General features: G+C 38.3%; 1 protein-coding gene across 1 annotated transcript in view; it reads left to right on the top strand.

Moving 5' to 3' along the window:
• Positions 1 to 13269: 13269 nt before the first annotated feature.
• Positions 13270 to 23713, top strand: part of Ryr2 (ryanodine receptor 2) — a 409294-nt gene continuing 398850 nt past the window's right edge. Inside the window, exons 1-2 of the mRNA XM_033761774.1 lie at positions 13270 to 13296; positions 14017 to 14136. Coding sequence (XP_033617665.1) covers positions 13270 to 13296; positions 14017 to 14136 — 147 coding nt within the window. The remainder of the gene's footprint in view (positions 13297 to 14016; positions 14137 to 23713) is intronic.

Below are 23713 nucleotides of genomic sequence, written 5' to 3'. Positions count from 1 at the left end.
GATCTCATCTGCTTTTCATAAATACTAAATATTTCAGAGTAGTATGTATGAATATATTTAATTTTTCATAGAAAGTTTGTGTCCCACAGTTTGTTGAGGAAGCAGTATTCTCTGATGTAATTGATAGGATAAATCTTAAGGGGGTCCGGCTAACTGGCTCTTACTTTGGTCTCTTAGTATTTGTGCTTGAGCATCTACAGGTGACTGGGAGATATTGATGGCCAAATTACTCTGCATGTCTCTCTGTTGATTTTAATCCCTTCAATACAAATAGGAATTCAATACAAGGTGTAATTGAAAACCACAGAAAAGGCTGCTGCTGAGTGCCGTCCAATGGAAAGGCAGACTCAGGCTCCTGAAAACATTATATTGTATCCTCATCCACCATATTCACTGGACCTGGCACTGTGCAACTTCTGGCTTTTCCCCAAAGTCAAAATGACCGTGAAAGATAAACATTTTGAGTTGATTTCAGACATCAAAGCAGTCATGATGGCACAACTGAACACCCTCACGAAAGTGGACTTCCAGAACTGCTTCAGAAAGTCGCAAGAATGATGCAGTAAGTGTGTTTGAAGTGAGTGGAGTATTTTGAGAGGAATTAATGGCAGTGTGTCTCACTGTGATAAATGTTTTTGCCAAGTTTAAACCTTCACTGTGCTTTTTGAGCATACCTCATAGCCATTTCTTTCATCTACTTGTAGGTATGAGAGGGCCAGAATAATTTTCTTATGCTAAACACATACATTATGGTGAATTTTAGCTAAGATCTTGTTACATGAGTCAGTCTTCAATGCCATGTGAGAAATACAGACCATTCAGAGCTGGGAACACGGGCATAGAATTTATTCATGTTGTTTTTGAGTACAAAAAGAAAACATATGCATTTTATTGATGTCACTGCCTGGTGAGTTAACTGCCAGTGTTAATCTGCATCTTACATTCAGCTGACTCTGAGTTTGAATGTCTAAAATATGTCCAGTCTTTCTGGACCTTGTCTCTTGTATGCCAACATTTTATGACAGAGTTCAAATTAAACACATTTTGCAAGCTGCTCCCATTTGTGTGATTGTATCAAAAGCCATGTATTCTATAAGTCATTTTAGGTTCTTTAATTCCCTTTCTTGTTTTCTAGTCCCAATTTTTGTTTTATCATAGCTGTTAGAAATACTTCAGAAACTTATTTTCAAAGAATTACAACAGAAAAACAAAGAAATTTCCTTATGGTTTCTGGAAATCTGTTTTTCTTCTTTGTTTAGTGTTTATCAGGAAGTAGACATCACCAGGTTTCAGATGATATTCATGAGAGCAGTTTCAATTTTTCCCTTAAAACAGTTTGAAATAAAATCTCACTACACACTTGGATCACTACTTTCTTACCAACCATACACCTCCCTTTTGTTTCTCAAATGTGCAAATAAAGGCAGACCTGGTGTTGCATGCCTGTAATCCCAGCACTCTGGGAGGCTGAGGCAAGAGGATTGCAAGTTCAAATCCATCCTAGGCAACTTAGTGATTTAGTGAGAGTGTGTCTCAAAGTCAAAAAATATAAAAGGTAGATGGTTGTAGTTCAGTGCAAAAGCCCTGGGATCAATTTCCATTATCTCAAAAATGAAAATAAAAAACACAGTAAAAACCCCATACCAGTCCTTTCCTATATCAGGGCTTTTGCTTCTTTATCCTTTTGTCAGAAATGTCCTTCACCAGATCCTTGCAATGCCTGCTTCTGTTTCTTGTGGTCTTACCTTCCAGGGCTACCTACCTTACCATCCTACCCCACTTTTGGCTGTCTAGCTCCTTCATAAGGTAGCTCACACTCTCATTTTTCTTGTGAGCACCCTGAGAATGGTGTGAATAAGCCTTGCAGAGTGAGGAGGTCAAGGATCCTGTAGGGCCTGGTCGTGTGAGGAGGACCTGACTCACATTATAACTAGGTAGTGGCAGGGCAGCTTCCTGGACTTAGGCAATTAGTAGAAGTATGAAAGTGTCTGGTTTCAGTTACTGTTTGATTGATGGTACCGCTTATTGAGATACAGAACAATGGAGGATGGCAAAAGCTTTAGGAATTAAGAACATATTTAATTTTGGGCATGCTAAATTCCAAGGAGAAGATTAGACCTTTTAAAATGATACAGTTTTTATGGATGATTTGTAAAAGGAAGGTTTGTTTATGTCTTTTATGTTTCTGTGATACTTAAGAATAGCATTCAGGATCTCTGTAGATGTATTAGTCTTTGATTTTGCTGAGTCTTTGTTGGCAGGTTGCTAAAAGTACTCACTCCAGATTACTAATAGCCAGTGAGATTCCAAGAGTCAATCTTGGAATCAGAGTGCTTAAGACAAACTGTTATGGAATGCAGGGATTTACTTTGAATTTATTGGTGCAGTGAATTTGCTCAGGGCTGATGCATTTTCTGATTTACTGTTAGGCATCCCGATAGTGTCTGATGTTTGAATGTTTCTATCTAGTTCCTCTTTTACTAACATTACCCAGGGCCATTGTGACTGTTGGCCTTACAGCCCGTAATCTCTTACATGCCATTTTTTATATAAACTTCCACATAAAAGTTATCAGTACAGAGCAGGACATTACTTCTGTAGCTCTGTTATTTTATGAGATAAGAAACATTGCTGTCATCTTGCATAACACCATATACTGAACATGAATAAGTAAGGCTAGCATTGGAATATACTCTACTTCCTTCTATTAAAAACAAAGCCAGAGCAAGACATGTAAACATATGAAGGGTGTGCTTCATTCCAACTTTTGATTTGGTTGGGGGAGGAATTCTCTTCATTTTGTCTTTTTCCAAGCATCACGAAACATCAATGCTTGGAGGGGATATCGGAGGACAGTCAATTCATCTGTGGTGGAAAGTGGAGGACTAGGCAATCACACTGTAGTCCTACTTAGCAGTCATGTAATCCAAACAGAATCATGTCACTGAGAATAACAGTGTGATTAAGGAGAATAGATTTACTCCCCCAGGTTTCTGCAGTATTACTTTACTGTAAATATCAATCACTGTCAAACCATGTGCACATTATGGTCAGCGAGAAGACACATCCTTTCTTTCCGAGGCTGTTGGTGATTAGTCACTATGCATGTTATTCAGTTTACGCACAGATGGTTAAACATGTAGTTGGGTTCCCTCCTTGTGTCCTCGTGATTAATGCATGGAGCATTTACAAAGACGGATTATTGGAATTGGGCAGCAGAGGAAATGCATCCAAGGAATGAAAAGTGATAATATTAGATGTTATGGGTAGAACTAGAATGACTCCCAAAGAGTTCATATGCTCAGAAGTGGAGCTTTTGGAAGCTATTTGGATCATGGGGTGCACTTCTCAAAGTAAATTAATCCACTAAGGGATTCAGAGCTGGCTGTGCTCTTAGGATGGTGTCTGGATGGAGGAGGTGGGTCACTGTGGACATGACCGGGAAGGATGTGTCTCCCTTCCAGTTCCTTCTTTGTTCTGTGCTTCCTTGGTGCCACGATGGGAGCAGCTTCCCCTGCCAGACCTTTCCACCATGCTCTGGTTGCCTTGGAGCCTGACAACTGTGGACTGAATCCTCTAATACTGTGACACCAAATAAGCCTCTCTTCTGTTTGATTGTGGGTGTTCTGGAGGTTGTGTCCAGTGACTAAGACACTGAAAGTGAAATTCTCGTTGAACAGGAAGGGTGCTGTAGAAAGGAAATCCGGATGTGGGACATGGGCAGTCCCACCCTGGGAAAGAGTACTTGCGCAGCCAGAGTGGTGAGCCTGTCAGTGTGAATGAGGACAGCGGTTAGGGCCAGGAGGATGTGTCCCAGAGGAAGTGACACTGGGGAAAAATCTTCCCACGGAAGGAACTTTCAGGGCCATTTTATTGTGCTGACAGTATACAAGTGAAAATGATGGAAGCTGAACCAAACAGTGTGACAGCTTTCCAAGGCAAAGAGAAGATGTCACGTCACACAGCAGGTCATGTGATAGGAAGAAGCTCTGGAACTACTCTTCATAAGTGTTTGACAGAGGCACAAAACTCTAATTCACGGTGTTTCAAATGTTATAAATTACAGTCTACCAAATAAATTTTAGTTTTACTGTTTTCACATATTTATAAATCACAGAGAATTTCTTGAGAGTTGAGAGTTTTTAATGTTTGTACAAAAATTTGGAAGAAGCCGTGGAACAATCATAAACTGTCATCATTTTCTCAAAGGTTGTCTGAAGCCAGGACATCTTTATGGTCCTGTATTAATGTGTCCTGTAACTGAGGACCGCTTGTATATTTTAAGAATTTTTTGCTCTACCAACTGAGCTAGCCAGGCACCTAGCCTGCTTTTATATTTTAAACAAGTAAATAAAGACTCAGTGAAAGTCCTAAAACATTAGCGTCTCTGTCTTTATAATTATCTCAACTCATTTGCTCTGTTAAGTATTTTTCTTCTTTGTAAGAAAAAATAATATAGATTATAAATTATAAATATAATATAGACTAAAAATATAAATAATATAGATTTTATTTGGCCAGAAAAGTTCAAAAGCAGAGATGGAATCAGTGAGATAATCTTCTAAGCCCACTTCATAGTGCCTGCAACAAAATAGGAACTTGATAAAGGCAAAACATACACAGAATGTGATCTCTCTCCACCGCTGCTGCTCCAGCTTGTTGCAAGGCACCATTGCAGACCTCTCCTAATGGCTGCAGGAACCCTGTACTTTGTATCTTGTAAACAGTCCAGTGGATTCCCATTTCCCTTAGGAAAAGTGAAAGAGCTTAGACACTGGCCTCAGAGACTTTCATGATTTGTTCTGACTATTGCCAACCTCATCTCAAAGTACCATCCTCCCCTGGCTTGTTCTGTTCTACCTATAAAGTTCTTTCTTGTTTGTTTTTCCTTTGAAACTTGGCGTTGAACCTGTGCCCTTATGCATATTTAGGCCTGCACTGTACCAATGAGAAACATTCTAGATTCTTCCAATTCTGAAGGGTTCTGAGACCATGTGCCAGGTCTGATGGCCTCCCACCAGCCTTCCCTTTCCCTGGAGTGCTCTTCCACTATCCGGGGCTAGTTGCTTCTCCCTTCCTTGTATTTTTGGTCAAGATCACCCTTCAGTGATCCCTGAGATCCCTCTATCTCCCAGCCCATAGCATCTTGGATCCTCTTATATTCTTTTTTTGCTTTTTTCATATAGCTTTGCATCTTCTAACAGAATTATACATTTATTTTGTTTTTGTTGCCTCTCTTCCCTTTCCAGCAGGTGAACCTAATGAATTTAGAGATCTTTGGTTTATTCAACAGTTTATCTCAGGCACTTAGTATATTTCTTAACACATACTTGTTCTTCTAAGCAAATATCTGTTAAATGATGAATGAATATTTGAAAGGAATTGTAGGTGTCACTTGAGAATTATTTTCCCTGCCGTACTACTCCATCAGTTTTGCAATATTTATTATAGAAGTCACGTCTTATTTACTCATCACAGAATTGCCTGGAATACAGTACTCTAGTTCTAGCCTTTCTCCCCATAAATACTACAGCTCTATTCTAAAGAGTTTTAAAGTGCATGAGAAAATTTAATAAAAGGAATTCAACCCAGCCTGCTCTTTGAGCATTTACTATGTGAAGTGATCTAATGTGCATGATAACATGATTTCCTCGAGTTTCAACTAAAGCATTTATTTCCATTGGATATCTGATTTCTGTGGAATTTCATCTGAACTTCAGGACAGGTCCTGACCTTCAGGACAGGTTGATATATAAGGTGAGCTATTTGAATAGAGGCCAACCCTGGAAAAATTCTCATGACATCAGCCAGGGGAATACCACTTAACACCTAAACCTGGGTAAGCCTCTTGGCGTCAAGTTTAGAGAGAATTTAAGGAAAGTCCTTGGCATGATATAAGTGTTTTACAATACCTAGAGTTATTAGAAGCATCTCTTGAGCTTTCAAGCATGTAAGATTGATTTGCATGGATTGTATGTACAAGGAATATTGTTGGAATCAAACTTTATTGTGTTTATGTGAAAATATGAGGAGAATAATGACTACATTGCTTTTGTTCCCTGTGATTCACTTGAATTTTTTATTGACGCTATGGATACTTAAGGTACATTAAAATATGTCACAGCTGTCATAGACAGGCTTGGAAATTTTCCTTCCGTATTGCCTATGAAACCATGAAATCACTTATTGGGGCCATACAACACTGGAATTAATTGGAAATTAAATACAATCCTACCTTGGCAATTCTAAAAGGACACTCCACCTGCAGTGTTGCAGTGTGCATTTAACGGAACATTCATAAATGGATTGGGGTGTGCAGTCACGTCGTGCATTATGTGTGCCAAACACATTGTTAGTCAGTGGGGATGCACCCTGGTGGTAAAGATAGGTCTCGTCTTTGCTCTTAGGAGGCTGCTGATACCAGGGGTGATTTAAATAATATGGTGAATGTTTAAATTAAAAAAAATTTTCTCAGCAAAAAACATATTGCCATTAAACCCGCTCCTCTGAATACCCTTCTTTGCTTTGAAGGCCTTTATACTTTCTTTGTACTTTTTGGTATTGCCGTGTCCCATGGGGACATGTAGGGAGAAGCACAGTGTAGTCTGTGCTACTGGAAAAAGCGGTTCCTTTCTGCACGTCATTTAACACTCTCATGGCTTATATAATATACTCCTTCTTAAATATCAGTTGGGTAGTTGATGTGAAAGTGCAGTGGGAGATACTGAATAAAATGCTCGGGCTCATCCCTGAGTACCTCAAAAGCATCATGATGTTAGTACTGAAGTAATCGAGTATCTTTTGTTACTCATTTGCACGATGGGAAGGTAAAAATCCCTGTAATTGCCACCAGTGTGTGGGTGAACCTTGATTATAGATCATTATTCTCCCATTCATTCAACAGATATTTCTTGACTGAGTGCTTCCCACGAGCTGGTATTCTTGTAGGCCATGGTAAAACCCATCAGTAGGACAAGGTCCTTCTCCTTATAGGACTTGCGGTCTAGTGGGAGAGGCTTGGACAGCTAATAACTATGTAATAACATAGATGAGCAGAAAAAGGGGGAAAATTGATTAAGAGGGATTCAAGATCATAGTGATTGGTAAATAGAGTGACTGTGGATGTGGATTTCCATGTATGGGTGATCTAAAAGGAGTGTGAGCCACAGTCAAGGTAGTGTTGCTAAAAATTGCTAAACCCACACACTCCTAGCAACTCACCCCTCAGCCTCATCTCCCTGGTATCTGTTCTTCCCCTGCTGTTGCTTCCTCTGTGCCAGCCTATAGGTGTTCCTGTCACTCAGCATTTGGTTTTCCCTCCCACTTGCTTTCTGGTTATCTCTACCTGCAGTCCCCTAGACTATTCGATTCTTCAAAACTTCTCTATTTTATTTCTTTGGGTTCTGGTATCATTCAGGGTGTTTTCTAGACAAATTTGAGATTCCTAGACAAATGTCTTATTCGCCTTCTTTGCCAATACCTGTATTTGTCTGCATTGCAGTTGTTGCAGTTGCTGATTTGGCCAGTCCCTGATAGGGTTATGATGGTTTGTAGAAGGCAGGATTCCTTCAGTATTGAGAAAGAGATCATGTTGAACTTTTTCTTGAACTTCAGTATCTGAAGTGAGACATTTAATAAAAAGGTGGTGTTAATTTAGCGACATTTCCAGTTTTGGCCATTGTTTGTTCTTTTATTCATTCATCCAGCAATTTCTAATTGAGGCCCTCTGTTATATCTTACACTATGCTAGATATTAGGACTATAATTCTAAGTAATAATAAGCTCAGTTAAATAATTGGACATTAGTAATTACACAAATGAATATGCGATAACCAACTGCAAAAATGGAAAGAAAGAGAATATAGTATTACAGTAGCATGCCACACACGCACACACAACACACACACACACACACACACGCACACACACATACACATCTGGCGGACAGGGAAGGCTCATGCCTGAAAAGATGCCTCAATTAGGCTTTGATTAGAGGAGGGAACGTGGAATTCAGTAGCTTATATTAAAGTCCAGTGGGAGGATAGGAGGAAAGGAAAAGTGACTGAAGGAAAAGGTGATCTGGCGCACGCAGTGCAAACCAGTAAAGGGATTTGAACTAGGATGCAGTCTGGTGATGGCGTGGTCTCAGTGCGAATGCACCACTGGAGGGGGTTTTGCAGTGTTTGGATTTTAGAGAACCAAGTGAGAAATGAGTATAGATTGGATTGAGGTCATATCAAGGGGATTGGTGGAGCAGAATAAGTAGACCTGGTGACTGTAAGCTGATACCACCCTTATTTAAGCAAGGATATTTATCTAAGTCTTTGAAAGTTCTTATTTTAAAAATACTTTTACAGTTGTATCCAGAATTTGTGTAGTGAGGATCAGTAAATTCACTTTGTCAAGTTCATTTTACAATAAATATGGCAAATATGATACAGGTTCAAATACTTTTAGGAACAGGCAGGTATTAATATATTATTATCGTGCTAGTGATGGTTTACAGGTTTTGAAATTTAAGGAAATGGAATAACAGAAAACACGTTGAATCCATTTTGCAGCATTTTGTCTACGTAATTTGATTTCTTGTAAATTGAGTCTAAATGTGTTTGTGCAAGACAGGAATTCAAAAAAGTATAATAAAGGATGAATACTTTAGGGCGCTGTTAGTTTTTGTGGGTTGAGGTGGAAAAAATGATGGTTCTAGTATGATTTTAGCCTCAGATACACCATTGGCGTATAGTACCCGATGTGAGAATGAGAAATGTGAATTAGAAGGCTGTGTGTACTTCAGGGATGGAGTAGCCAAGACTAAGCAGAAGGAGGCTTTGTGACTTATTTTAATTGAGTTTTTGCTGTTCTCTTAACTAGGCAGTGTTAACCCTCTGGATCTCATTGGCATTAGGTAGTGTTAATCTTCAATTTTAAGATAGAAACTAGAGAGAATGTGTGTGTGTGTGTGTGTGTGTGTGTGTGTGTTGTATGCATGTATGTGCACAAATTTGCATACACATGCACACATTATATGAAGTACACACCATATGTGTGTCAACCCTAATTACGATAGAATAAATGGAAAAACTTAAAATTACTTTTGAAAATCTCACCAATGCAGTATTTGCATGTTCTCCAACTGCAGGGGTTTTGGAGAAAGTCAGCTTTGAGTTGAGCGACAGGCTAACAAAAGGGACCTGGCAGGTGGTTTGTCTTTTAAAATGTTTGGTCCATCAGATGTTCAGTATATGTTACTTGCTGTCAAAAGGGAACCCTGTACTTACTGGAATGTAAAATAAAACTCCTTACACTTAAAGTAGGGAAAGTATGTCAGGATAGGTTGTATCATTTGAAGTTGAATCATGACTGAAAGTCTGTCTCCTTGGAGGTGTAACAGACTCACCTACACATACTGTTGTGATGGTGCTAGCCACTCTGTCACATGGTATTAATGTGTAGGATTAAAAGGAAACATTGTGTAAGTAGTTCATAACATAAAATCAATATTTATTAATTCCTCTTCTATAAGTGACATCCCATATTGATGGGCATCTCCACATGAAGTCTATATTATTCAGCTTTTCTGTTGCTGGGATGAAATATCCAACACTCACAATTTAGAGGAGGAGAAGAGTTATTTTGGCTCACAGTTTTAGTGGGTTTGGTCCATGGTCTGCTGGCTTTACCACGGATTATCGTGGTAAAAGGCCTGGTGGAAGAAGCCTGCTCATGTCTTGGGGGCCAAGAATAAAAGTGGCCAGGGACAAGAGCACATCCATTCATGTCATACCTCCAGTGACCTGCCTCTTGATTAGGTGCTGCTTTGAAACACCTAAGAGTTTTGTGGGACATTTTTAGATCTAAACATAATATTTTGCTCCTGGCCCCCCAAAGACTCATATCCATCTCATGCAAATGTATTTATTTCATCTCTAAGAGTTGACAGTCTTAACAATTTTATCATTGCTGAAAAGTCCAAAGTCCAAAGTCTTTTCTGAGAATCAATTTATCTGTGAGATCCTGTGGAAAAAAGAAAGTTAAATACTCCCTTAAACAATGACAGAAAGTAAACTTTCCTATTCCAAAAGGGAGGAATGGGTGTTAGTAAGGAATCAGACTAAGCAAGACTGAAAACCTGCGTGTCAACGGTAAATCCTATAGCTTCATTTTCAGCAATGAAGACAGACTGTGGCCAGATGTGAACTTCAGTGGTCTTGGGCAGACCTGCCCCAGTAGCCTTACTGGATGCAGCCCACAGGACTGGCTCTGGCTCTCAGGCTGGCTGTGCTTACTGGCTGTAGCTTTCCTCAGCAGGCATTCTAAATTCCTAGCATCTTCAAGTTCCTTGGATCTCTACTGTACCTTCAGCTTCCCTTGCCTAGCTTCAAGAATCACCCTTTCAGGGACTCCTGGAAGGGAGTATGACCCTGTCACATTTTGGTCTAGCCTCGCAGGTCTTCTTCAGAAATCTGGATGAAAGCTGCCTTCATCCTGTAACTTGCATTCTGTGGGCCTGAAAAAATCAGCACCATGTGGAAGATGCAAAGGTCTGCTGCCTGTCTGAGCAGTAGTCTCTCTTGGATCATGGCTGCAGTGACCTCTGACTGCTTCCATGTGAAATACTTTTCTAGGGAGCCCTGAGTGAGCTGGTTCCCGGGGGTTCTCTCCTCAAAATGTAGTCTTTTAAAGTTGTTTGCTATTTAAAATCCTTGAACCTGGGTAAGTGAGTTTGGCCAGTTCCTGAGTTGCCTTCAAGCCATCTTTCCTATTGTTCCAATGCAAGATACCTGGGATCTTTTTAAAGCTAATCTTTTTAGTAACCGTGTTCTCTTAGCTGCAGCTTTGCAGGCATCCTTTTTTTCTGATGAAACTGCAGACTTTTTATATCTGCTTTTTGTCACAGATTTTCTCTGTAGATCTGGCAAAAATCAGGCAGCAATGTACATGTCACAGCCTTGACTTTGGGCTACCTTGAAGTTTCCTTCATTGGATTAGTTAGTCCACTGTGGGATATGGACAAAACAGAACTTTTGCTAGAATATAACATGCACGGACTCTAGTCCCACTGCCAATGGAGCCCTTTTTCCCAATTGAAACTTCTTGAGCCAGACCTTCTCTATGTTCCTGTCCCTATTCTGGTTTTCTGAGTTCCAATCAGAATTACCTATGAAGCTCTTCTTATAGCAATCTAGCTTCTTTAGCCCATCTCTCCAAACTTTTCCAAACTCCTTCCGCAAACAACTCCTAAAGGCATCTGAACTACGTGGTCAAGTGTAATCACAACCATGACCCCACTTTCAGTACCAACTTTCTGTATTAGCTTTCCCATTCCTGGAAAAAATACTGAACACCTGCAACTTAAAGGAGGAGAGGTTTATTTTGGCTCAAAATTTCATTAAGTAAATTGACTGACTCCAAGCATGGTAGAAAGGCCTGGCGGAGGAATCCTGCTCATGTCATGGCGGTCCAGAAGCAGACAGAGATGGAGAGCTGGGGGCAAAATCCCACCCTACCTGTTCCTCTGATCCTGCCCTGGTCCTGTTCCTCTGGTCACTTCCTCCGCTTTTTTGACTTATGTCTTCTTATGAGGTCTCATCTTTGAACACATATTTTTGGAGGCATTTTATAGCCGAATCATAACAAGTTCTAATTTATGATTTTAATATACAGCTGTTATTGATAGTTGTTGAATTGCTATAGTGTACTATTCATATCCCCTCGGATCTCTACATCCTAGATCCTCTAGACTATGGCTCTTGACCTTGAGCATTTGTTAGAAATGCAGCCCGTGTCTCACTCCAGACCTAGAGAATCAGAATGTGTGTTTTAGCAAGATCCAGGAATAGTAGGATACATGTTAAAGATTCAGCAGCACTTCTGCAGATAGCAAATATGGTAAAAATCAGTTCAGTCTTTAGAAGTGTGGAGCTGACGACTTTTACATTCAGATAAATTAGGTTTAATGACACAGTTCCTGGATTATGTATGATAAGCCCTCTGTGAGGAAGAAGTTAATTTGTGCCTCATTTTCTTCATTCACATTTGTGTGAATAGTCGTTATATCATCTGGGTACAGTGAGGATTAAATAAATTAGTGTCAGGGCAGGCAAACCCCATATTTTTGGTAAATAGAGTATGCTTTCTTTTCTTTCAGGACTTCTTCAGGAGAACTATTCCTAAGATGACTTTTAGTAATACATCAAAGTAATTATTTACTAAATGGCATTTAGGTAACCTCCAGCATCCAATAAAGTATTTTTCCCTGAAGAGTATTATTTATGTATTAGAGCTAGTTCCATAGGGCAAATGAGACAAGATAGCAAGACTCTGGGGACTTGGTACAGTGTGAGCACATCAGCATAATTGTCAGTTATTTTTCCTACTACTACATATTTAAAAAACACCACATATCTTTGATCTTGCAGATAAAAAAGTACTTCATGATTTTTTATTATAACCAGGGTTACCTGTGAATTTGTATTCATATGTACTTGTATGAAAATCAGAATCTTTTCTTTGGGTGGCTTCAAATAAAATAAATGTTCATTGACAATTGACAAGGACCTGGAGGGAAAGTTAGAAGGTGGTTGATAAAATTGGGTAGAACCTGTGGCTGGTGATATAAACTAGTTATTTAGTGTTATTGTTACCTTATAGGCAAGAAGATAAATACATAGTATCACCTAAGTTTAAAAGGCCTATTAGAGCTGTACTTTTCAGATGTTGTTTTCTTTAGGTTAACCAGAAAAACAGTTTTTTTTCTGCTGTTGAAGACTTGTCACGTCTCTTACCTTTTCTTTACCATCTTACTTTGATGCCAGGCTTCCAAAATAGATTTGTGTGTCCCTTTTCACTGGTAGCCTAATTAAAAAGACTGATGAGTGTATTTGTTCTTCAACTACTCTTGTTGTATTTCCTTTTGTACCTTTGGTGTTGAAATGTAAAAATATACATAGTTAGACTTTTTAGAAATTTCCCACTTAGATCCTATCGACGTGGGATATTTTGCTACCCTTTATTTAGTGCATATTTAGTGTTCTTTGGGTGTCAGTCATTCTGTAGCTACTTTATCTCTCTGCATCGTTTTAGAGATTTAGTATCTTGCCTAAGATCATATTCTGTAATCATGGCAGAGCTCAGATGGGAATCCAGGTTTTGGTCTTTCTTCCTGTACTAAGGTTCTGTTTGTTGTCTTTTCCCACGTGCAGTTTTTTCCTGTAATCCTGCTTCATTAAATGAAAACCACTGTTGTACTTTAGAGGATCAGACTAACAAATGGTCTCTCTTTTTAACCAGTTCAAGGTCGTCTCCAATACAATCAGATAACCAGTGTGTGGTTGCACTAAGTTGACTTTATAGTCAGTTTGAACTGAGAAGTTCATTTACTGACCTGCTATACTGTGTTGGTTTTGGAATAGCATATGTGCCTGCTATTAGATTCTGCCCCCGCCCCTTTTTGAGTCAGAGTCTCACTATGTAGTTGAGACTGACCTGGAACTCACTATGTAGCCCAGGCTGATCTCAAGCTCACCGCGATCCTCCTGCCTCAGCCTCCTGAGTGCTGGGATTACAGGTGTGTTCCATCACACCCGGCTTCTGCTCCCTTCTTGATGGTCCTTTATGTCTTTGGAATACAGCAGAACATTTCTTGATAATTTTTATGATTCAAACAATGTGTAAAAGTGCAAATATGAAAATTCTGTATTTTTGTTGTCCACGCAGGTTGTCTGGGGATCAGTAATAACAATGAGAAACCCATTGATTTTTTTTTTTTTTTGAATGGCTTCCCTCTTTTCCCTCAATGAGTTGTTACTTTTTTTTTTTGCAATAAAAGGTACTTTAGGAATTGATTTTGCAGTCCTGCTCCCACCTTTAAAAACCACCCTCCCCCACCTTTGGACAGTTGTTCTTATATTTGGTTCAGATCTTTTTTAAATGCACTAAAATCACGTTCTTCTAGATTTGCTTTAGACTAGTTTTGTTAAATCTCACCTTTTCTTCTCTGTTTCTTCCCCTCTGCAGGATGATGAGGTGGTCCTGCAGTGTACTGCAACTGTCCACAAAGAACAACAGAAACTGTGCCTGGCAGCAGAAGGATTTGGCAACAGACTTTGTTTCTTGGAATCTACTTCCAATTCCAAGGTGGGATGAAGTCTCTCGAGGTCACTCACATGTCAAGTTCTACTTGTGGCATTGATTTGTGCATGAGCACTCTGTTATTTTCTGTGGAAAGCATACTATTGAATGGAAAGGGCTATGAAAAATGGTTTTACTCGTCAGTATGGCAAATTTTAATTCAGCTTCTACTTGGAGCCCAGAACTGGGACGCATTTAACAAGAGGAGGCAAAGTCCTTGCCCCTCTTTTATTGTAGTGGAAAAACACTCAAGTAATAGTGACGTAATTTGAGACTAGAAAGGGGCTAAGGAGCAGAGCAGAGTCAGGGTAGACAGTGATGAGCCCAGGACTTACCCTTTTACAGAGTATTTTGGGAAGGCTTTTCTGAGGTGGTAAGATTTGAGCAGCTCGGGACCAAGTGGGAAAATATGCAGTGCTGTGTGGTCTTGAACTTTCCACAAAGAGGAGCTGGGAAATGCAAGGTTCCAAAGTAGGAGTGCACACGCGGAGGGCCTCAGTAACCCCAGGAGGGAAGCGGCCAGTGCCGAGAGATGCAGTCTCCTTGGATCACGCCTCACATAGCCTTCCCGGCTGTGGTTAGGAGGGGAGGTTTTTTCCTGGTGTGAAGGGAACAGGTGTGCGGCACCATTTGGTGTAGGTACGTTAAAGATCTGTTTTATTCTTTGGTGAATCGGGGACTTAGGAAACGTGGCAGCAGAAGGAGATGGCAGGTGCTTGCTGAAGCCTGGGTGGGAGCTGTCTCTGTCTCCACCTGCAAGAAATGGCTCGATGAGATGTGGCCGTCTTTGGAATGTACGGTGCGGACACGCTGGACCTGCTGGTCAGTCAGAATGTGCAAGAGTAAAGGAAAGAGAAGACATGGGAGTGTTCCCGGGGGGTAAGGAGTCAGTGAGGAAAACATTCAGTGTCATAGTCTCCCGGATGGCACCCTTTTGAAGTTCGTAATCTCATTTTCACAATGAAAGAACAAGCAGTTATTGTCGTCATGTTCATTGTACACAGGAGGAAATGGGAAACGACCAGAGCGGAAGTACTAGTAATGCACAACGTGACTGGCAGACGCCACTAGCCGTGACTTTTCCCGTGGAGACCTAGGCATTTAACATCCTGGATTTTATTCTTTATCCTGCAGAACCTCTTTGGTTATTCTGTGAAATCAGTTGTGCGTCTGTGTATATTTTAGTACTTTATGCAAAACAACATTAATAGTATAATAGCTTGTAGAAAAACGTGCATTTTACAGCCCTACTTAGATTTATTTTATTTGATAATTTCTATAGAATATTCTCCTTGTACAACTCACTGCAACAAGTTTGGATGTGAAAAGTAATTTTTTGGTTCTCACTGAGTCTATTGGTACATTTTAGGTATACAGGACAGTTACATTCATCATTGGGATCCTGTACCTTTACATGACAGGTCTTGGTTCTCATTTTTTCCCCATACCCCTGCCCTCCCTTCACCCCCTCCTCCCTTCCCTATTTACAAAAACCTTTTTTCCATTTTCTTATATTTTTTTTACTTATTTCCTTTCCCCTACCCTTCCCACTTCCTCTAGTGAAAAGTAATTTTAAAAATATTAATCAATTTAATATTTAGTATTTTCTCTGTGGTTTCTAATATTTTTATGGTGGCTAGAACCAGGAGAGCATTTTTTAGTTAAAGTAGTTTTTGACTTTCCATAGTATATTGAACACTGTACTAGCTGTTGTTCGCTTTTATCAGACTTTGATAAAAAGACAGATTTCCTGTACTAAAGTTAGAGTTCCTGATTCTTTGGTAGGTAAATTACATTAAGCACTGAAATATGACTAGGCATCCATTTAAATTGTTTAGTTCCTAGCAGGGATGCTTGACTATCTATTTGCAACTGATTGTGTTGTAAACTAGGCATTTGAACCCTTTTTATTTTCATGCTTGCAGAGTTTTCTGATTTATCTGAAAATCTCCATTTGGAATGAGATAAATTGTAGAATCAAGAAGAAAATTAAAGTCTGTTAAGCCAATCTGAGCTGCTTTTTAAGATCTTACCGCTTAAGTACACTATTTTTCATTTCCTTCCCCGTTTATAGATGATTCCCACCAAGCCATGTTGTCTTGCGTCTCCTTGTGCCTTTGTTGGCACTGACTGGTGTGTCCTTCCTGTGGTTTTTCTGCTTGCTAAAATCCTGCTTATCCTTAAAAATTTGTCTCAAACTATCTGCCTTATGGGTTACTTTTTTCCTACTACCGTGATTCTCTCTGTCCTTAAGTACTTTGCTTATGGTGAAAACTTTTGGGCCTAATTCTGGGTGACATCTGCACTAGCTTGTCTTGCTGAATAGATGCAGATATCCCTCTAAGATCCATACTGTAGCACCTGAACCCCGAAAGACTGAATACATCCCACTTGTTTTCTTATCTTAACCTATAAAATTTAGTGAATTATTAAATTGGAAAGAGAACTAATAGTCTTGAGCTAGTCACATTTTTCTAAGATAGACTTTCAATTTTCTATACATAACAGAGTTGAAACTAGATCTTAGTTCATGTTTGCAGTATGTAAACCTGAGGACGAATGTTACCTTACACAGGTGTAAGTGGATTTTACTTTCACTGGTAAAAAATAGGATGTGTCCTCCACTCCCCAAATTGGTTTCTCTTCTATTTATGATAAAAGTAGGGAGAATAGAAGGATTGTTGACAATAAGTAGTTGAACACTGTAAATTATATATGTGCTTCTGGAATCAGTCCCAGAAATGTCTTAACTACAGAATCTTTTAATCACAGGCAGGATTTACTTTTTGAGAAGAATGTGTTTCATGCCCTTAGGATGTTTATTCAGGCTGATTTTTGCCTGCAAGAGAATGGTGCACGATGTCAGTAGAGATTTTCTTGCAGATAATATAAATATTTAAATCTGATGACATGTTTAGATCGTTCCTAATTCATAATTGTGGATATTTTCTGTGTGCTCCTCCTGTGAAGGACTTTTCATTTTTGACTCTATTTTAGAATTGGGGAGTTGGGCTTTTGTTTTTAAGAGCTAGTGATTTGAGGCAGCCTTACTTTGTTATTGTTAAAAATTAAGGGAGAAATAAAAAGTAATCATGGAGGTATAGTTTTTCACCTTTTAGAATTTCCACATAAAAGCACACCAGAGCTATGTAGATGGCACAGCCCCAAACGTACAACCCATATATAGTTATGTAAAGCAAAGATGACGGTGTGTCCTCACAAATAGTGTCAGTAAGCAAAGAGGAGGAAGAGCAGGGAAGGCAATGTAATTTCTGTCATCTGCAAAATCTGGTATATGGTGTGTGTGTGTGGTGAACAGGAAAGCGGCAGTCATGCCTGAGAGGGGCGAAAACAAAACAAAACAAAATTGAACAGTAAATGATGGACTTAGGATATTTCTTGAGAAAATTTGGACCTGGAGACTTTCAAAAGGAACCAAGTAAAACTCTCTTCAGGACAAATCCCTTCTTTGAGCAGAAACTATTAGGAATGAAGTCTAGATTGAGTAGGAGTATGAGGGTCAAGGATAGAGAAGGACCAGGCACAAGGGGGAGGAAAGTAGAACGAATACAGCTCTTGAAATAAGAGGCCATGTTTCAAACCCAGTGGGAGAATCACGGAGTCGGGTGTTCCGGAGACATGGAGTAGATAAAACTATCAGTACTCACACAGGTTCATGAAACCAACTCCATTTCTGCTTATTCATGTGGCATGCCTTTATTGCTTGTAGCTATTATAGTTTGGTAATATGCATATAATCCTGTAATATTTATGTATAAGTAGTCTGATGTATATGTATTTATAGAATTTACAGTTGTCTTTTATATATACATATGTATATAATTTTAGATATAAAACATAATAGAATAATGTCTATGGGAAATAAAGTTTACTGGATAAACAAATTTAGAGCTGTTACTATTTAAAGTGAGCTAGAAGGCATTTAGAAAATCAGTGACACTGTGAAGGAAAGTAAATTATAAAGTTTTTCCCATTAAGTTTATTGGTGCATTTAAAGCAAACAATATAGTTACATTTATCACATGATATATCTTAGTTCTTGTTTCTTCCCCATACCCCTGCCCTCCCTTCACCCTCTTCAACCTTCCCTATTTGCAAATACTTTGTTTCCATTTTTTCCTTTTTTCACATTTTTTCTTTTCCCTTTTTTCCTTTCCCCTCCCCTTCCCACTTTCCCTTTAGCCCTTTTCTTCCTATTTCACACTTCCGATTATACCATTTGAACCCTATTTACACTTTCAGTTTTCACACCAGAGAAACTACTTGGTATTTACTCAAATGTGTCCATTTTTTTCATTTGAGTATAGCCTCAATGTGCATCCATTTAGCTATAAATGTTTCTAGTTTCTCATTCTTTATGGCTGAGTAGTACTCCATTTTAAAGAAAAACCGCATCATATTAACCAGTCTCCAGTTGATAGGCAATTGGGCTGTTTTCAAGTTTTAGCTATTACAGACTGTGCTGCTATAAATATGGGTGCACATATATTGCTGTAGTAAGATTTTAAAAATTCTTTTGGAAAGATACCCAGTGGAGGGATAGCTGGGTCAAATGGAACCTCTAGTCCTAGTTCTTTGAGGCATCTCCATATTGATTTCCACAGGTTGCAGCAGTCTGCACTTCCACCAACAATGGAGAAGGGTTCCTTTCTCCCCATAACCCTGCCCCAACCCTGTTACTGGTTGATTTCTTAATAGCAGCCATTCTTTGTGGGGTGAGGTGGAATCTCAGTGTTGTTTTTATCTGTGTCTCTTGAATGACCAGTAATGTTGAACATTTTTTTAATGTTTTTTTTTGCTTCTTCTTTCTTTGAGAAATGTCTGTTCATTTCAGATGCCTTTTTTTGAATCAGGTCTTTGTATTTGGGGGATCTGATTTTTTGAGTTCTTTATATGTTTTAGATAGTAGTCCTTTGTCTGAGGAGTAGCTGGCAAAATTTTTTTCCAACATTGCAGGTTGTCTCTTAGCTCTATTGGTGATTTTTCTTGCACTGCAAAAACTTTTTAATACAATGAGATCCCAGTTGTTGATTCTTTGCGCAAGTTCTTGTACTGCTGAGGATTTGTTCATAAAGTCTTCTCATATACCAGTGTCTTCAAGAGTTCTACCTAATTTACTTTCCAGTAAATTTATTGCTTCTGTTTTGATATTTAGATCTTTAATCCACTTGGGTTTTAGTTTAGTGCACAATGAAAGATAAGGTTCTAGTTTTAATGTTTGGCAGGTTGAAATCCAGTTTCTCCCACACCATTTATTAAGTAGGCTATCTTTCCTCCACTGAGGGTGGTTGGTTCCTTTGTCAAAGATGAGGTGGTTGAGTATGTCTGGGGTTGTTTCTGCATCTTCTAATCTATTCCATTGATCTTCCAGTCTGTTTCTTTTCCAGTACCATGCTGTTTTTATCACAGTGGCTTTGCAGTATAGTTTCAATTTGGGAATGTGATACCCCCTGCCATGTCTTTGTTTCGTAGTATGGCTTTTGCTATTGTAGGTATCTTCTAGTTCCAAATGATTTTTTGGATTATTTTCTCAAGTTCTGTGAAATAAACTGTTAGGATTTCAATAGGGATTGCACTGAATCTGTATAGTAGTTTGGGAAGTATGTCCATTCTCACCATGTTGATTCTTCCTCCCCAGGAGCAAGGGATGTCTTTCCATCTTCTTATACCCTTTTTTATCAATTTTTTTTTTTTTGGTACTGGGGATCGAACTCGGGTCCTTGCACTTGTAAGGCAGGCGACAGAACCACTGAGCTAAATCCCCAGCCCTATCTCATTTTTCAGAGTGCTGTAATTTTCAGTGTAGAAGTCTTTTGTCTCCTTCATTAGATTGATTCCTAGATATTTCATATTTTTGGATGTTACTGTGAAAGGAATTGTTTCCTTAATTTTTGTCTCAGTGAGCCTGTTATTTGTGTACAAGAAGGCTGCCGAGTTTTAAGTTTTGACCTTGTATCCAGCTATTCTACTGACTCTGTCAATTAAGTGTACCAGTCTTTTGGCAGAGTTTTTGGATCTTCTATGCAGAGTGTCATATCATCAGCAAATAGTGACAGTAAATTATAAAATTAAAAGTAAGATAAGGAGAGAAAAGAGATTTGAAAATAGAACTAAAGGATAATGAGAACAGATTGTAAAAGAAAGAAAGCCAATTTTAGAATTAGAGCCAGAAGTAAAAGGAATGCCAGGGGACATACACCCACAGGTAATGTCTTCAGAGAGAAAGAGAGAGAAGATTGGAGAGGGAAAGCTTTCAGATCCAAAAGCTGTAAAAAAGAAATAAAAAAATGAGAGCAAATGTTAGGCAGTGAGAAGAGAATGTAATGCATTTATTGCAAAGTTCTAGGTAGAAAGCCAAAGCAGAGGAAGACACATTTTTAGCTGAAGAACATTTGCCTGAAAGTTCACATCTGAGAGGGCATAGTGCACCTTGGAAAATGAATCTCTTAGCCAAAATGGTTATTCTAGAAAAAGTCCTAGGAACTTAAAAGAAAAAAAAGAGCTCTTTGAATTAAAGGAAAAACAGTCACTTTTAAGAGAAAGAAAGTCCAATTGTTGTCAGAGATTTTAGCAACAATTGCTTTCTGCCAAAAGAATGGAGTAATGGCTTTCCGTCTTCAAGTTTCTAAAACATGAGTCAAGGATCCTATCCAAAATGACTCTTTCACTACGAAGACCATAGACTGTTATGAACATGGATAATGCTGGGATAGTTCCATGACCCTGTCCGTAGGGATTTATTGAAGAATGAGCTTCTGACAGTCACACTCAGAGGGAGATGGGTGTGAGGAGCTTTGGGGCATCCTGCATGGGTTTACCTGAGGACCTGCATCGCAGCCATGGTTTAGGGGAAAGGATGTCATGTGGAGTGGCTCTGTGCTAGGGCAACATGCGGTCAGTGCAGCTACCGGAAAGGACAGCGGGCTGGGAGAGTTTATACAATCATATTCAATTTTCTGATTGCCTTAGAAGTGTTGTCTAAAGTCAACAATGTCACTTTAGGAGAGGAAGGGTAAAGCAAGATATTATTATCTGTCTTCATTATTGCTCGAGAGAACTAATATGTAATAATCATTAAAAAAAGGGACTTAAAGCAGTTATTTAAAGATATTAGTATACTAGTATTAATATTAAAACAGTCAAAATTTCCTAAAAAATGTTTTATCTAAGTATGTACATATTTGTGCACCCACACCAATATATATTGTCTACTTTGTTTTGACACCTGCAAATATACATATATGCGCATGCCTTCATGTGTGAGGCGCATACATACAACATACATGTAAAATATTTTAAATAAAATGAATAATCACATTTTAAATATATTAAATAATATACTTAGTCTTTTAAATAAAAAAGCAAAAAGAAAGCAACAGTATATAATTAATAATGATATTATTGAGTTGATTTTAAAAATTGGTTCTTTGAAAAACTCAGCAGACAAACCACTAATTAATGAAAAAGGAAGAAAACACAAATATTCCAATATTAGGAAGTTACAGAGCCAGGGATTTAGCTCAGTGGTTCCACTGCCTGCCTTGCAAGCACAAGGTCCCAAGTTCAATCCCTGGTACCAAAAAACAAAACAAAACAAGAAATTACATGTGGGCTAAAAGGGGATAATATTAAAATTAGAGGAAATGAAATCATAAGAGACCATTTGCCTAATTATATGCAAATAAGTTTTAGAACCTTCATGAAATGAATCATTTTCTAGAAGAATCACATTTTCTACAGAAAATATGAACAGACCCATGTAAAAAAAATTAGTGAAAGTGTTTCCTGACAAGATGTGCATCAAGGTTATACAGGCCTATTTACCTGTGCTTTATAAATTATTCCAAAGCACAGCAGAGGAAGAAAATATTGCAGATTTCTTTTATCCATTGAGCATAGCATGGATTTCAAAATCTTAAAAGTATATTTTGCAAAGGGAATCTGTGGAGTAGTTTCACTTTGGCTGATACAGAAATCTGAGGTAAATATTAAAAAATAAACTAATGTTTTATTAAAACCCATCACATAATAAAGTTTCTTCTGGGGCTTCAAGAATGGCTCAATACTGTGAATCTTTTAATATTATTCTTGATATTAACCGTGCTAATGAGAACATTTTTTTGAACTTTTCCTTAGTAAAAAAGCGTTGGACAAAAATGTAAATTGTTTATAATTTTAAAAGATTGGGGATTGATAATATCTTTGCAGTGCTGTACAAGGGCAGATGTAGTACAGGGAAACATTTGATTTAAAGGTCCACACCTTAAAGAAAAGCAATAGTGGTAAGGTCAGGTCTCAGTTCAAGAAAGACGTCCACTGTGTCCTATGGCAGTTTTCTTGGATATGTGAACCAGGGCAATAAAGACTAAAGAACAGATAGGAAGAGGTTGGAGAAGATTTGATTACAATATCAAAAAACACGCAACATATATGAAAAGAATTTATGAGAGAAATTTACAAATTGGCAGGTTACAAACCAGTGTATCAAGAAGTTTTTATATGTATTGATAAAACCCAGGTATTTTGGATCATAGACCTACATGGAATGATATGTGGTACACACAGTCATTTTTATTGGGTTAGAAAGGGGACCAATAATTGTATTAGGCCAATCACTTGCTAATAATCATTAAATTTTAATACTATCCAGATTATGTCTAAATTATGTGTACCTGCACTAATCAGTTAACTTCCCGTTTCTAATGTGTGAATAGGTTTATGGAATTGCACATTTGAAGTGCTAGTTTTGTTTTTCTTTGTGGGATGTCTTTAAAGTCAAATTTGTTCTGAACATTATGTGAAAATATTTGTCAGTTATAAGGAAAAGAATATACTCTGAGTCCCAGGAGTCTTTGCTCTTGAAATAGAAAATATAATCTTACCTTATATATACTGTTGTAATTAATGCTGTTTAAAATTGTATTTATTCTGAGAAAGTACACGATACAACCATGACTTATTTCACTTGGAATTGTAAATACTGGAATATGATTTGTATCTCCAAGAGCCGATGTTAAATTTTACAACCCAATTTTGCTGTTGGGCCCACTTTTCTACCAACATTTTTTTTTTTTTTTTTTGGTACTGGAAATCGAACTTTGGTCCTTGTGCTTGCAAGGCAGGTGGTGGAACCACTAAGCCAAATCTCCAGCCCCTTGGCCCACTTTTCTAAAAGAAACACTCACATTCTGAACTAATTGATTTTTCATGTGGAAAATAAAAGTTAAAACACTCAACATGGCCCAGGCTGGCTTGCTTGTCTGGTAGCCAACTAGCAACAGTAGCTTATAATGGTGGCCTCTGTCTGGACATATTACAACTTTGCTCTTCCTCTCTCCTTTTCACTTAGAATCAGTTCAAGATGTGTAAACTACTTGAGTAAGTAGAATAATGGCCAGTCAACCTAATGTTCCTTTGATAATATTTGGATTATTATAGAGTTTAACTTGAGTTACATCAAGAAACATCTCATTATTGATATATAGAAGTTATAATCAGGAACATTTAACATAGGAGCAAATTTAAAATAAATGTACTGTGTTTTTTCATAGGTAGGCCTGAG

The sequence above is a fragment of the Fukomys damarensis genome, unplaced genomic scaffold (assembly GCF_012274545.1).
Source record: "Fukomys damarensis isolate Sample0158 unplaced genomic scaffold, DMR_v1.0_HiC HiC_scaffold_10, whole genome shotgun sequence".
NCBI classification, from domain to species: domain Eukaryota; kingdom Metazoa; phylum Chordata; class Mammalia; order Rodentia; family Bathyergidae; genus Fukomys; species Fukomys damarensis.
Note: the sequence above shows the minus strand (reverse complement) of the source record. Positions and strands in the feature narration are given on the sequence as shown.